Source organism: Enhydra lutris, unplaced genomic scaffold, assembly GCF_002288905.1.
Source record: "Enhydra lutris kenyoni isolate GAN:26980312 unplaced genomic scaffold, ASM228890v2 scaffoldscaffold10, whole genome shotgun sequence".
NCBI lineage: Eukaryota > Metazoa > Chordata > Mammalia > Carnivora > Mustelidae > Enhydra > Enhydra lutris.
The window spans coordinates 30531955-30548660 of NW_019154094.1; the positions used below are offsets into that span (position 1 = coordinate 30531955).

The 16706-nt window shown below is 38.1% G+C and overlaps 1 protein-coding gene across 1 annotated transcript in view; it reads right to left on the minus strand.

The window, feature by feature from the left end:
- The window catches only part of LOC111144100 (contactin 3), a 247201-nt gene that overhangs the window by 60345 nt on the left and 170150 nt on the right, over window positions 1–16706 (minus strand). Inside the window, exons 11-12 of the mRNA XM_022498228.1 lie at window positions 8146–8273; window positions 5272–5447 (exon numbers count right to left, since the gene is read on the minus strand). Of these exons, the coding sequence (XP_022353936.1) occupies window positions 5272–5447; window positions 8146–8273 (304 nt within the window). The remainder of the gene's footprint in view (window positions 1–5271; window positions 5448–8145; window positions 8274–16706) is intronic.

A 16706-nucleotide genomic window follows, 5' to 3' on the forward strand; every position in this document is an offset into this window, starting at 1 on the left:
TGTCTCTTCTTATAACTGCATTTATGTGAAATAAAAGATTAAAGTGTATACATATGAATATATGCATTCCTACTTACATATATAAATAATATGTATGTGTGTATGTGTGTGTGTGTGTGTGTGTGTGTGTATACAATATATGTAGACATAGTGAAATGGAGAAATAAAAGTGTTCCAGAAGAGACCAATGTGTGCAAATTCTCATGGTCGGAGGGAACATGCCAAATACTAAAAATTGATGTGAAAAGAGACCAAAAAATGCGGGAAGCAAAGTTAAGTGACTCACCCATGGCACCATCCAGTAGCATCAGAATCTAGAAGTCATATATATCTGAACACAATCCCTATTTTTCCAGTTACCCTACAACATGCCTGCAACTGAAATTTGTGTGGCAAACAGTGGCAAACTGGAGTTCTCTCACTGCTGATTTCTTTGTACAACTTTGATTTGTCCCATGGGCCCATGCTGAAACTTGACTCTGGACCCATACCTCCCCTGTGATAGGACAATTTGCTTCAGTCACTTGGTTTGACAAGCTTTTCTCAATGCAAATCTGTGCAGAAACCTGTGACAGGCATATGTTCAAACATACACAGTGGATCTGATCTAAACTGTTAGAGTTTTTTGAGCTTGTAGATTTTTCCCCAAAGTTGGTTTTTTTTTTTTTTTTTACAATAAATGAATAAGTATTGAATACTCAATGTATGGTCCAATAATACCCTCTTATATAGTCCCCGTGACAATTGGTTGAATCACTTAAATCTCTAAGCCAGATTTCCCAATTCTAAATTACCCCGCCCCCTTTAAAAATAGGGTTCTTGGGGCGCCTGGGTGGCTTAGCCATTAAGCATCTGCCTTCAGCTCAGGTCATGATCCTGGGGTCCTGGGACTGAGCCCCACATCAGACTCCCTGCTTGGCAGGAAGCTTGCTTCTCCCTCTCCCACTCCCCCTGCTTGTGCTCCCACTCCCTCTCTCACTGTCTCTCTCTCAGTCAAATAAATAAATAAAATCTTAAAAAAAATAAAAATAGGGTTCTTATTATCCACATGTATTGGCAACTTTCTGACTCACATTTTGTTGCTTTTGAAACTAGGGATATATCTAGGAACATAAATATCTAGAAGCAGGCTTTTCTAGGTATTAATGTGAATCCTGCAATGAATATAGAATCAGAGAACAAGACTTGTTGTGTGATTCCCTTCCCATGCAACGGAAAACTAATTTGCTTAATTGCCCGTGCTTAAGGGAAATGTCATCATGTATGGCTTCCTGTTTTATACTGATGAGAGAATATTGAGTTACTAATGGCACAAGTCAGAAAAAAAAATTCACAGGCCATGAGCTAGCATGCTAGAGAAAGAACAGGTGATGGAATTAATTTATGAAATGTCATGTTTTAGATGCCTGACTCTGGTGAAAAGATGACTTTCTTTATATAGGACCTACTTTATATAGGACCTATACATAAGGCAGGAGCAGGTAAATTACACAAAAAGCTCAAATATTCCTTACTCCAAGCTCCTCTTACAGAAAGAGGTAATCTAGCTCAGGCTAAAATGAGCCCTTCTTTAAGAAGGTTTCCTGAGCGGCACCTGGCTGGCTCAGTCGGAAGAGGATATGACCTTCAATTTGGGGTTGTGAGTTTGAGCCCCACATTGGGTGTAGAGATGATATAAATAAATAAATAAATAAAACTTTAAATAAAAAGAATGTTTGATGAATATTTACATCAAACTTCTTTGGGTTTCTAGTCTCTCATTATGTATTTCTTTAGCATTAGTTAAGATGGAGGACACTGCATTGGATAAAACACCATCAACAATTTAAGATCCAGCAGATAAATCATAAGCACAATTATCTCTACTAGACAGCAAAGGTAACCAATGTTCCTTTTTTTAGAAAAAAAAAAAAAGGTTTTATTTATTTATTTGACAGACAGAGATCACAAGTAGGCAGAGAGGCAGGCAGAGAGAGGAGGAAGCAGGCTCCCCACTGAGCAGAGAGCCTGAAGTGGGGATCGATCCCAGGACCTTGGGATCATGACCTGAGCAGAAGGTAGAGGCTTTAACCCACTGGGCCACCCAGGTGCCCCGTAACTAATGTTTCAAATAAGATTCTTTATCTAAGAATTAAGGTTATGACAAGAGCTGGGGTACAAGAGAAGCCTTTTCCAGACTTGGTAAGGGGACTTTATGAAGGTAACATTCTAGTCTTTTCTCTCTTCTTTTACCTTCCCCCAAGAAAGGCAAATGACAAATCCTGGGTATGGAGTGGAGTTGGCTGAGAATACTGGCATATGTCTTTTCCTACTGCAATAGAAGAAATCTGTGACTTTTTTTAAAAAGGGCATTTAAAATAATTGTGAAAGAAATATTAATAGGTTGTAGCAATTGGTGAAGTTCTCGAAAGCCTTGAATCAGAATAATTAGGGAAACTAGAACTTCTAAAATGAAGTAAGCCAGATGATAGAAAAAAGAAATGACAATGAAATTGTACTTTACTGTGCTAGGTATGGAAACATCTCTGCCTTTTTTCTTTCTTTTTTTTTTTTTTTCTTTTAAGAGAGCATCTGTTTTAGTTACTAGGTCTGCTGTACCAAAGTAACACAAACTGAGTGGCTTTAAACAACAGAATTTCATCCCCTGGTGGTTCTAGAGGCCAGAAGTCTGAAGTCAAGCTCCTCTCCAAAATCTCTAGGAGAGGATCCTTCCTTGCCTATTCCAACTTCTGGAAGCTGTAGACATTCCCTGGCCTACAGAAGCATAGCTTTGATTTCTGCCTGCGTCTTCACATTGCCACCTTCCCTCCGTGTCGTGTCTTTTCATAGTGTTCTCTCTGTATGCTTTTGTCAAAATGTCCCTCTCTGAAGTGTTTCTTATTGAGGAATAGTTCATAAACAGTATTATATTAGTTTCAGGTGTACTGCCTAGTGACCCTCCAATTACATACATTACAAAATGCTCACTGTGGTAAGTGTAGTTCGCTTCTGTCACCATAGCAAGTTATTACAATGTTATCGACCATATTTCCCACGCTGTATTTTTTATCCTATGACTCATTTTACTATTCCAAGCTTGTATCCCTTTATCCCCTTCATCAAATCTCTCTCTCTTATAAGGACATCAGTCTTATTGGATTAGGCCCCATTCTACTCCATTATGATGTCACTGTAACTTTTTTTTTTTTTTTAAGATTTTTATTTATTTATTTGACAGACAGAGATCACAAGTAGGCAGAGAGGCAGGCAGAGAGAGAGAGAAGGGGAAGCAGGCTCCCCGCTGCCCAGAGAGCCCGATGTGGGGCTCGATCCCAGGACCCTGGGATCATGACCTGAGTTGAAGGCAGAGGTTTTAACCCACTGAGCCACCCAGGTGCCCCGATGTCACTGTAACTTAAGTGTATCTTCAATAACCCTGATTTCAAATAAGGTCACCCTGTGAGCTAGTGGTGTAACTAAAAAAATTTCTGTATCTCCTTTCCTGTCAGCTACCATACTTACACTCAGAACACACTACAAGACTTCTGATACCAGATGTCTTGTGTGTTCTCCACACCAAGGAACCCTCTGACACAAGCTGAATGTCCTATAATTCAGTTCTGAAACTATCTGCCTGAACTCAGATCCCATGAGTGAAGAAGAGCTTAGTCCCAGAGGATCCCCTCCCCAAATTTAGATACCAATTACAAGGCTCAGACTGTTACCTGCACCTTTGGCCAACTGGCTGTAAACCGGGGATCCCATGACCCACTGCTTAGGTTCAATCATTTGCTAGCACGGCTCACAGAATTCAGGGAAACACTTACTTACATGCACCAGTTAACTATAAAGGATATAATAAAGGAGGAAGATTAACACCCAGATGAAGAGGTACTAGGAAGGGGTGTGCCACTCTACCAGCATGTAGATGTGTTTGCCAACTTACTAAACCCCATACTTTTAGGATTTTAACGGATGCTTCATCACACAGGTCCAATCAATTATGAATTCAATCTCTAACTCCTCTCCTCTTCTCAGAGAATGAGTGATAGAGCTAAAACTTCCAAGCTTCTACTCATGGTTCTTCTGCAGAAGAACCAGCCTTCATCCTCAAGCTGTTTCAAAGCCCACAGAGAGACACCTTATTAGAAGAAAAGCACTCCTATCACCCAGGAAATACCAAGGGTTTTAGGAGCTCTGTGGCAGGGCCCAGGAGCAGAAATCAACATATTCTATTATTTTACAATTAGGCTTTAGGACTTGAACAAATCTTTTTTCTGGTGGGGCACACAATTGAAGTCATAACATTATCCTTTTAAGTTGCCCATGATCCTAGTAGGTTGATATACCTGTGTGTACATACATTTAACATGAAATCTTTGTCAAATGAATACAACCGAGGTGTCCATCAGGCCATCTTTTGTTGTTTTTATTTTTTTCATTCAAAGGACACACCTTGATCTCTACTCTACACCACTGACATCTTAGCTACACAGAATGAAGCTATTCCGAAGTCAGTGAAAACAGGTTTTCAAGGGCAGCTGGCCTCGTGGTTCTGGATTCATAGTTATGTGACCAGCTGGGGGGTCTCCTGTCAGGCTGTGTGGCTCACCAACACTGAGTCATTTCTTAATGGTTCTCCTCAAAGTGAAGGTTCTTCCTTGAACTCTGTAATTCTTCCTCACACCGAACCATCACAAATGAGGAGGCTGAATGGGGCATCAGAAAACATTTGTATTTTCAGCGCATAAAGATTTAGGCTTGAATCTAATGTCCACACTAACCAGCTCAGGGACCCTGAGCAAGTCAATACAGTTTTCAAATCCATAGTCTGTGCATCTGTAAAATGAAAACTCTCACTGCTAATGCCCAGAGCGATGCTGAGGATTAACGTGGATAAAGCTCTTGGCTTGACACAAAGGAGTACTTAGCAAATGTGACTTGTTTCGACCTCATAATAAATATGTCGTTGAAAACCGACACCTGTATATGAAAACTTTGCCTCCCATAGAGTAGTAATGACAAAATTATCATGGTCATATGTATAATTATGTATTTGACAGAAATAAAACAAACATCGATTTTAATTAAAATTATAATTTATAGGCTGAAGTAATTGTATTTTCTGGGAATGCCAGTAATAAAATTAGATCACAACAGAATTGGGAATGCAGATTTACTCATAGAACAAACATTTCTCGAGCATCATATATGGGCCAGATATTTCTTTTAAGGACAATGTGTCAGAGCCACCAGTGATATAAATAGCAGGAGGAAAGTGGCACAACTTACCCCACCGACTTTTTCAAAGTGAGATCCATCTTTCTTGAAATCGGTGAGGGCCCCATTGAAATACCAGGTGAACATGATGTCTAACAGGGGGTCATGCTGCACTTGGCAGGGCAAAATGACACTTTCGCCGACGGAGACATCCATGTTGGATGGTGCCAAAGTGATTCTCGTTGGTTCTATTAAAGAAAGAAGAAAGGTTTAAGTAAAACGTTAGCATTTTTATTTTGATGAAATCATTTTCACAAGCTGATGGTTAATCTAACATTTAGGGTACATGAATAAAAGTTTTCAAGATTAATAGAGAATTTTTATGCAGATCTGTAATGTATATCATCGGATCCACAAATTCTTGTTAAAAAGAATTAGGATATTTGAATTTATAGAATTTATCAGTTAAAAATTAACCTGTAAACAAGAGTTGGAATATTACTACAAAATCAATATTAATGTAGTTTTATTGCTTTGTGAAATATGAGGTTAGAAATAGAAACCACTGAATTCTCATTGACTTTTAATGACTCAAAAATGCATTGCTACTAAAATTTAAATAGACTCAAACATTTGAAAGACCACACAAAAGACATATAGAACAGGTACTATGAGAGGGATGCTAAGTTAAAATGTTAATTAATGTGTTGCCCCCCTCCCTAGGGTCCCCATGTACATTTTCTTTTCCCTATCCTTGTAACAGTCCTCCCATCTATTGTGAATTAAAATTCCTGTGACCCCATTTTTCCATCGTTGCTTCTCATTTGTTGACTCCATGTTGCAGCAAGAATCTTTGAAAGAATCATTTATGCATGTTGTCTACAATTCCTCTAGTAAATTCCCTCTTTAATCCACTCCAGTTAGCCTCTGGCTCCTCACAAGCCATTGGTTTTTGTCAAGGTTCCCAGTAATCACCCCGCTGCAAACCAATGGCACATTTTCCAATCTCATCTTACTTAATTGACCTCTCAGCAGCATTTACTACCCTTGATCATTGTCTTCCTGTCAGTTCACTTTCTTTGCTTGATTTCTGGGACACCAAACTCTCTTTGTTTTCTAGAACCATCCGTGCCAGTCATTCCTTATCTGGTCCCTCTTCTCTAAATCTCATAACGTTAGACTGCCTCAAGCTCAGTCCTTGGTTTTTCCTCATTGTTTATCTTCACTCACTCCCTCAGTGATTTTAGTCATTCTTTATTTTTCAAGTATATACCTATATGCTAACAACTCCCAAATGTGCATCTTCATCCTTCATCTCTCTCTCCCCAAACCCAGATTCATATAACCAAATTCCTCTCTGGGAAACATACTTGGTTGGGTGTTATAATAGATATTACTGTTCACCACAATTTCCTTAAACACATACAGTAGGATTAAATTATCAACACTTTTGAATTCAGGCATAACCAAATGCTAATGCATGGCCGAAGAAATATAAGATGGAGTTATGGGTGGCACTGACAGGCAGAAGCCTGGAAGAACTAAGAGACCATCTGATGTGTTTCTCCTCTTCCACTGTGATGGACAATGTGCCTGATGGTGGAGGCACTGGAACCCTTTATATCTGAATGAAGACAATATAGCTGACCCACCATGGACTTGCTATATAAGCAAAAAAGTCTTTGCTATTTTAACCCACTGAAAGGTTGGATTTATTGCTAATGCCAGAACACTGTGGTCTGCTTTACATGAATAGAGCCTAATGAACATTTCATACTTAACTCATCCAAACTGAACTTCTGGTCTACCTTTTCCCAAATTTGTGCAACCTTCCCATCTCAGTTGTTTTAACTGTCATTCTTTCTGTTATTCGCCAGACGCCCTACAACCATCCTTTCCTCCTTTTTCTTGGGCTTCACATTCAATTCATCATCAACTCTTATTGACTCTATAAGCAGAGCATTTACAGAATCTGATCCTTTCCCATCAATTCCTCTGCTGCTACTTTCCCTTGGGTCATTACCATCTCCAGCTTGGTTTGCCGCCATGGTCTTCTCAGATCTCTTCCATTTCTACTCTTGATTTCCCACAGTGTGTTGTCATCAGAGCAGCTAGACTAAATCTTCACATCATGCCACTCCTCTATTGATTTGCACCAGCCTCCACTTCTCACTTAACTAAAAGCTAAAGTCCTAACAAGGTCTACAAAGCTCCTCCATGACTGTCCCCAAGGAATCTATAAGTTAATTCCTCCATGTCCACAAAAACTTTGTCGAAACCTCTCTTTCTCACGAGGTCCACTCCAGTCATGGTGTTTCTGTCCCAGCTTACCTCTACCATACACTATTCCTTATTTTCTCAATTGTTTGCATTTTTTTCCTTCTAATAATTTCTTGTCTTTTATTCCTACTACATGTTTTCTTTCTATCTCTGGTAGAAGGTAAGATTCATAAGGGTAGCATCTTTGCCATTTTTTGCCAACATAGGCTAAGCACCTGACACAGAGTAGGTATTCATTTTTTTTTTCTTGAATGAATAAATAAACAACATATATACACAACTCTCTGTGACTCTCACTGATGGCAAAGATTATTCCATGGACATAAACGTCTCCAGAAAATATCAACGATATTGTGAAAGACTACATTCAAAAGATCTGACATAATAGAATACCATAAAATTTCATCATCAGCATATGCTATTTGTAATTCTTCTGCCCATCATACCAGCATATAACTAATGTGTTCCCTGGTGCACATTGTGGTATGTGAAGAAATATTAAGAGTTGTTCTATTGACTTCTACCTGTTAAAAATAACAGTGGAAACAGGTTCTATACCTTCAAAGTGTACTGCATATTGTAAAAAATCTGTTCCTTTCCCTTGATCTTTATGACATACCGCAGTGTTCATTTCTACATAAGGTAATCTTTAAGAAATGTACCTACCTGTTACAACCAAGTGTGTTGTGCCATTTGCTTTTCCAAATTGGTTTTCTGCTATGCAGGTGTAAGTTCCAACATCAGCTTTAGTCACATTGGCTATTTTAAGTCCTCCATCTTTTAAAAAAGAAATTCTAAAGAAAAAACCAAATTAGAAAAATAAATATATAATAGTCATTTTTCCCAAATAACAATTTTCAAATAGAACTATCACCTTAAACTAGGATTTCTATGGCTAGATAAACCAGTCTTTAGCCTCTTTGGGAATAAAGACTGCTAAAATAAAATTTACATACCTACACACACAGCTGAGTAAGAGAAGATGCTCTACCAATTTGAACTTTTCTTGACATTTTTATGCAGCATTACTTAACCCCATTATTTAACATTATACCTACTTTCAGGGATGTCTTTATCAAATAAGTGTGAAATGCTTTCTAAAAATATATGGTGTGGTAGATTGTTCATGATGGGCTAACCTTATCAGCTTGGAGAAAAAAGAAAATAGACATGTCATGAATTCCCCTAACTTTGAAACAATATATGAGAACTGAGAAACTCTCTTTCCTTTCATAACGAACTTGGGACAATCACATTTGACCCAATATAAATTCAAATTTTACAAAATAACACCTTTATGGCCACTTGTGAGCTATTGCAAAGAATCGGCAGTACAAATGAACCTTACATTAGAGTTGCTGAGCATATGCTTAAAGTACTTAAAGTTTTTGTACCTAACTAATTAATTAAGGAGATACAAATGAGTGTCTCACATGTGCTAGGCATTATGAGACTCTCTGAGATTATAGTGTGAACAAGATAGAAAATCTCCACCTTCATGGAATTAACAGTCTCCTGAGCAACATAGACAATAAATAACCAAGTTCAGATATTTGAGAAGTACTCTGAAGGAAACAAACAGGGTGATATAATAAAGAGTAATAACTATAAGGAGTGTTTCCATGATAGGGTGCCTCAGAAATGCCTCTTAGAAGAGGTATCATTTGAAATGAGAAAGAATGAGAAAGGGTTTGCCTATCATTAGTCAGATCCACAAATCTTAATGGCCCATCTTGTCTACCCATAACTATTTCCCCTTTTCTTGAATTCCTAAAATCTTTACTACTCATACCATACATTTAACACTTAGGATGCCTTTTATCTTGTATGATTCATATCTTTGGTATGTGAGTGTCAAATCTATCCAAAGACAAGGTCAACTTCTTTAAAAAGATTTCCAACCCCAGCATTAGCATGACATATGTAAGCCATGATTAATAAGTGTTTCCAACTTTTAGGCTCTACAACAGACAGGGAGGACACTAAGGGCATCAGACTATAGTGGACGATCTCAACTCAATTTCTAAGTATTATCCTGTTTGATGTAAGATTTGGAGATGAGTATCAGAAGTGTGATTTGTCTGAGTTTATATATCAAAAATGTACAAGATACAAATTTTATATTATAATCTGTATTTTTAATGTATTTTATATTACCTATACATATATAGTCCTTTGATGACCTGTAATTCACTTTCACTCAAATCCCACTTCCATTTTCTGGAGTGAGAAAGTGGTGTAATTAGAGCCAACACACAGAGACCTGCTCAACATTCCAGGTAGATTATCCATGAATGTTTGTTGCTCGTGTGATTTTTTTTGTCTTAATCAAAAGGTGCTTTTATTTTATTTTATGTTCCAAGATTCATTGTTTATGCACTACACCCACTGCTCCATGCAATATATGACAAACAAAATGGTTTGAGAACAATGGCCTAGAAACCTAATCAGGGAACACAGAACATTTTGTTTTAATTTGAGGGGCAAAGTACAAGGGTTACAATTCCAAGAACTTTCCTAGGTAACTGCAAAAAAGGTGTAATATCTGATTCCCCTCATGGAACCTTGACCACTTCGATGGGTATGAAATACCTGTTGATTGATCTCTTTTCTCAAAGAGGTCATCAAAGAAAAATCTCTATACCTTAGCTTCTCAGAGAACAAAGATTTCCTTAGATAGTGTGTAGTAACAGTGGAAAGAGGAGACGCTGCAGAGGGACACATGCAAACCAAACACTCCACATATGGAGACTATTTTGAGAAACACGGGGAGTAACCTGAAAGAAATGGAAGTCTGATCATATAATTCCGCCATTACCCCAAGCTCAGCTTAGAAGGCTTCTCTGGCATCACACCACCTACAGGAGAAGAATGATTACAGCCTAAGGCTGAGATGTATTTTCTCATTAGGACCCCACCTCTCTCTAATTTCCTGAAGCCTCGTGATTCTACCCCTTGTTCGCTTTTCCCCACTCACACATACTTTCTTTCAAATGCTTTCATGCTTCTTCTTGCCCTGGTGCCTTTGTGAACACTGTTCCCTACGTCTGGTTAATGTGCACTTAACCTTCAGATTTTGGCCACTTTCCTGAACCACGGGTCAGATGAGGTGTTCCTGTAAATGATGATACAACTTCTGTGCCTGCTTTATAACATTTGACAACTGGCCCATTACACATTTGTGTGCTTATTTGACTAATTTTCTCCTCTAGTAAGCTCAGAGACTGTAAGCTCTCCGGAGGTAGGGAGGGTGTCTTGAGAGTGTCAGATTTATGCACCACTAGATTTCTAGAGCCTTGAACCATTCCTGACAGGGTAAATATTCAAAATTGATGCTTGCTGAATGAACAAAAGATTGTATGTCTCTAGAGAGTCACTACAGAAGAACAGGGATTAGCACTCAAGACAGGTTGCACGGCACTGAGGATTTTTTTAAAATTTTTAAAATTTATTTTTTATTTTTTTATTTATTTGACAGACAGAGACCACAGGTAGGCAGAGAGGGAGGCAGGGAGAGAGTGAGAGGAAGAAGCAGGCTCCCCGCTGAGCAGAGAGCCCGATGTGGGGCTCCATCCCAGGACCCTGGGATCATGACCTGAGCCGAAGGCAGAGGCTTTAACCCACTGAGCCACCCGGGCACCCCCGGCACTGAGGATTTTAGAAATTATAAGAAAATAAATTCAGAATGTGTGCAGACTATTATGCACATATATGTGTATCTATGTATACACATATATATGCCTATTTATGTGCCATATATAAATATATCTATACATACACACATGTATATGCATAAGGTTGACCCATGAAACAAGGGTTTGAACTGCATGATTTTTTAAATACAGTATTACAAATGTATTTTCTCTTTCTTATGATTTTCTTAACAAAACTTTCTTTTATCTAAAATACTTTATTATAATAATTTGTCTATAATACATACAACATACAAAATATGTATTAATTGACCAAGCTATTGGTAAGGCTTCCAGTCAACAATAGGCTCTTAGTTAAATTTTTGGAGAATCAAAAGTTACACGGAATTTTCTGTTTTGCATGGGGTTGGCACGCTTAATCTCCATGTTATTCAAGGATCAACTCTGTAAATACATATGTGGAAAAAAAGGAAGCTGAAGCAACAGAAGTCAGGATGAAGAGAATTTAGAAATTCCTAGGATAAGAGGACTACAAATGTACTTTCACTATGAAGAAAGGGGGCGCCTGGGTGGCTCAGTGGGTTAAAGCCTCTGCCTTCGGCTCAGGTCATGATCTCAAGGTCCTGAGATCGAGCCCCGCATTGGGCTCTCTGCTCAGCAGAGAGCCTGCTTCCCTCTCTCTCTCTGCCTGCCTCTCTGCCTACTTGTGATCTCTGTCTGTCAAATAAATAAATAAAATCTTTAAAAAAAAAAAAAAGAAAGAAGTTAAGAAACAGGGAGAGACTAAAGATAAAGGCAGGGAGGCAGGGAAGGAGGAAGGAAGAGAGAGAGTGAGAGAAAAGTTACTGAGAAAAGTCTCTGAGTACGAACAAGGGCAATGCTCCTGACCCATTTTGCTTGCTAATCCTATCTGTAAAAATTTGGGGTCATGATCTTCAAAGAGGATAGGACTTGACCCATAGCATTGCTCAATCAATTTTACTTACCTGTATTAGTTAAAAAAAAAAAATGCAGGTTTACTGGAGTTTTAAATATGTAAAGAAAGCAAGCTAGGAGACGGTTATCAGAAGGTCTTAAAGATACTTAAATAGTGAGGCAACCTCATCTGGTCTGAGATAGAGGCTGGAGGTGGGAACTGACCACTTCCAAGATTAGCAAGCATGAAACCAAAGTAAAAATGTCTCTGGTTGACGGAACAAATAGTCACCCAAAGCTCAGATCTTCTGATTTGGATATCACAGAACAGAGACAGGCAACTGCAGATACCTTCACATCCTATGAATCAGCCTAACAGCTAACCTTCCACAAAAATACAGAACTATTAGGGATATTGGAAGAATGACAAAACCTTTAGGGCAAGAGGTTTAATAGCTGTAAATGAGCAAACCTATCTTTATGATGATGCCAAGACGAGGACTAGCTTCAAAAATAAGGCTAACAACTTAGGAATCACACAGACCTCAAAACAAACATATTGACTCTCAAAGAATGCCAACTCTGTACATTGTGAAATTTTGAGCTAATTGGGTATTTTCTTCCTAAATTGGTTCTTCCAGTAAGATCTAAGAGGCTCACAGGGCATTTCACACAACATAAAAATAAACAATATTCAGTAAATGGATGGAGTAATTGTTTCTCAAAAGAAAACCTTCAATAACCCATGCTTCCCTACAGAGATCCAAAGTGAACATTTTATACTACTTCAGTATAAATGAAATTGCTTTCTAAGCTTTCTGGGAACACGTTTTGCCGCAAACGGATAGAGCTGAAAATGTAGATAACAATGAGTGTCCCTAAGTCTTGGCACAAAAAGTTAAACAAAGATTTATGAGATTAACATTCAGAAATGTGGGACTCCAGTTTCCTCTGAAAAATGTAGAATTTAAATCACTGTGGCATTTTTGACTCCTTGATCGGGTTTACAATACGCCTTTATATATCTCCTTTTATCAGACTTTCCTTTCATAGTAAAGGAGGTTAATTATTTTACTTAACTCTGTGCAGTCTATGGTTAGTTTGGGATAAGTAAACTTAATTGCTCTAAGCTGCTCGAATGGTCCATTCTGTAATGCAGGGATGGCACTGAATTTATGGCTGTTAAGAAAAGCTGTTTGTTCAGAAAGTTGACTGCCATCAAGGCAACACTGACCTGTATCTTATGATGACATATAACCATCCATAATAACACAGTATGTTTTAGAATGGGAACAGTGAGGTCTATTGTGCATGCAAGGCAGGATTTCTGAATATATTGTTTTACCCTTGCCTATGTTCTGAATATTACGGTAATTTATTCAACTTGAATTTTAACAAACACGCCGCAACTCTACATTTTCTCAGGAAGCACATCTCAGTGGAGATGAAATCACATGAGATCGTAATGATTAAACTGCTGTATAGAAAATAACAAGGCTATTTTGGACTTCACTTTCTGAGTACATATTCGAAGAGATGGATGCTTACAATTAGCCCTAAGAGAAAAGTACTCACAATGCATATATTACAGGATAAATAATGACAGTTAAGAAAAGCAAATATAAATTGATGAAAATGCATGAGAAAAATAAGTGTCAGTGAAAAAGAGCACGGAGTGCCTATTTTCGTTTGCAGCTCCCGCTCAGCCTCAAACGCTTGGTGAAAAGAACTTCTTCTGCCCCTTGAGTTCAATGATAATGTACACACACTCTTTAGGAAAATTATATTCGAATTTTCATTCTTTTAGCTATACCATTTTGGGCTTTTGTCTTATCAATTCAGCAGTGTTAGGTTGGTGATTTATTGGTTGGCAAATCTCCAAGGAAAAGAGAGGCAGAGCAGTGAAGATTCAGCAGTTAATTATCCTATTTTTGAGTAAGCACTAGGCTAATACTATGAGGCATTGTTACTTGGTTGGGACACATAGATTACATGGAACAGGCATCTGAGGTCCTAGAGAGATGTACTTTTTCCATATCAATTAACATTTCTTCATATTCATAAGAAAAGAATCAATAACAGTAAAGGACATAATCATTACTTTTATAAAAAACCTTTCCAAAAGCTTGTTTATCATGACAAATAAATCTGGAGTTCAGTTTCTTTTACAACAGTGATGTGATTTCTCTTCTAAAACGGACTCAAGCCAATAGAACAAAAGGCCCCTAAGAGGGGATTTCCAATGTGAATTATTATATAAAACTACTCATCTAAGTAATTAATGGGGCCGAGGTAATCCATTTGAAACATTTAAATCCTTATATAATAAAGTATCTGCAAAAAGGATAAATATTCCTATGAATGAGGGAGTAAACCAAACAAGACAAACAAACAACTCTCTAATGCCTCATGTATTTAAAAGACAACCTCAAAGGGAATAGTTATTAAGGTTCAAAGCGGGGCCATATATGACACTATTCTTTCCTGCTTGAGAGAGAGAGAGACTCGTAAGTGAAATCAATGAGCATCACAATGTCAGTTCTATTGCTTATACTATACATAAAGCTGATTTAAAACTGCTTAAGTGAGTAGTATGGTTTTTTGATATTTCATCCTTGAATTAGACAGACTTAAGTACACTGGCTCAAGTGTACAACCAGGCCCTTCCTATAAGGGCAAGGTCTCTTACTGCATGGTAAAGAGAACATCGAAATACATTCATTCTCTACAGGAAGGCAGACACCAAAGAGAAAGGGAAGAATCCTGATGCGGGGCTCCATCTCAGGACTCTGAGATCCTGACCTGAGCCAAAATCAGACACCAATGCTTAACCAACTGAGCCACCAAGGAGCCCCTAGGAACCACACTTTGAGTAACAGTATTCTAGACTCTGCCTATTGGATTCTCCCTCTTTCAACTTTTATTTGTGAAACAAGAACAAAAATGATGCTTAGTTCATTCATTCCAGTACTTGCTCTGAGAATATGGTCCAATCCCTTCTGCCAGGACTTCTGGAGCCACTTAGTTTTCTGTCCATCCCTGAGTCAGTTTTTGCAACTTATCTAATAAATCTGAGTAATACCCTTGAATAAGTCCTTAGCTACAGTTACCAAACCTCTAAAAGATATGAGCAACCACAAATTGGTGGCATGTGCATAGTCTTTTTTTCAATACACATTTGTTATCTTAACAAATATGAAGGGTTCAGAAGCAATCTTCCATATAAGGAGGACAAGGTTTTATCACAAACCAAGAGTGACCCAAAAAACATCTGTCTGGACACTGTGTTCTTGCATGACAGAATGATTCTGGCTCCATTATCCCAATTACAACATTATTTTCTATTTTAGATATTCGTCCATGTATAAGTGGCCATTTATTTCTGCAGTATACAGAGGGATACAGAGTTCTTTGAATATTTCAGAAGTGTGAGAACTCTGTGCCGAGCAAATACACAGATAGACAAAACAATAGTAACAAATGTGATACAAGTCAAGTTGAATAATCTGTTTTGTAGACTTCAGGTTGGCAACTCCCACTAGCAATTCAACTCGTCCAATGATAATGAAACTGTGTTCGAAAACTTGTTTTGGATATTCCAGTGTTTGCCTTTTTAGATGTACCTTATTAAGATTTTCCCTCATGATGACTGTGTACATTTGGTGACTAGCTCCTTAAAAATTATCTTGTGCAGGGATGCCTGGGTGGCTCAGTTGGTTAAGCAGCTGCCTTTGGATCAGGTCATGATCCCAGCGTCCTAGGATAGAGTCCCACATAGGGCTCCTTGCTCGGCAGGGAGCCTGCTTCTCCCTCTGCCTCTGCTGCCACTCGGCCTGCCTGTGCTCGCTCTCTCTCCGGCAAATAAATAGATAAAAAATCTTTAAAAAAAAATTATCTTGTGCAAAAATAGAGTGGTAATGTAAATAGTGAAAACAAACTGGTGGTTGCCAGAGGGGAGGGGTATAGAGGGAAGGGCAAAATGGGGAAAGGGGAGTGGGAGGTTCAGGCTTCCAATTATGGAAGGTGTAAGTCACAGGGGTAAAAGGCATGGCATAAAGAATATAGTAAATGGTATTGTTACAGCATTGTATGGTGAATGATGGTAGCTACACTTGTGGCCAGAGTAAGGTAACATACAGAATTGTGGAATTACCATGTTGCACTCCTGAAACTAATGTAACATTGTGTATCAACTATTACCTCACTTAAAAAAAGAAAGAGTAGTCATGTCGCACCCCTCAAGAATGTAGAGTCATGGGCCACGTGTTCATTCATAACCTTAGGTGGGTCCCAAAATGTTTTCTGAGAAAAATCTCAGGCCTAACAAACTGCACTTTTCTTGTCCTCCCCCCATGCAGAGGCGTGATCATTGTCTATTCACACAGGTTCTGGTGAGCCACCACACCTTTAATCAGATGATATATTTATTATTCATAATATTATAAAAAATATTAATTTAATATTATTTATAATAATATAATTAAATTGATTTAAATTGATCTAATTAATAATTTATTATTATGTTAGATATCATTATTTATTTATAATGTTTATCAGATGATAAATATTAGTTCAATTGACTCTTTATAAGCACTGACTCCTTATTTTCACAGCAGCCTCTTCTGTGGACTCTACATTCCTGACACCAGACATAACCTT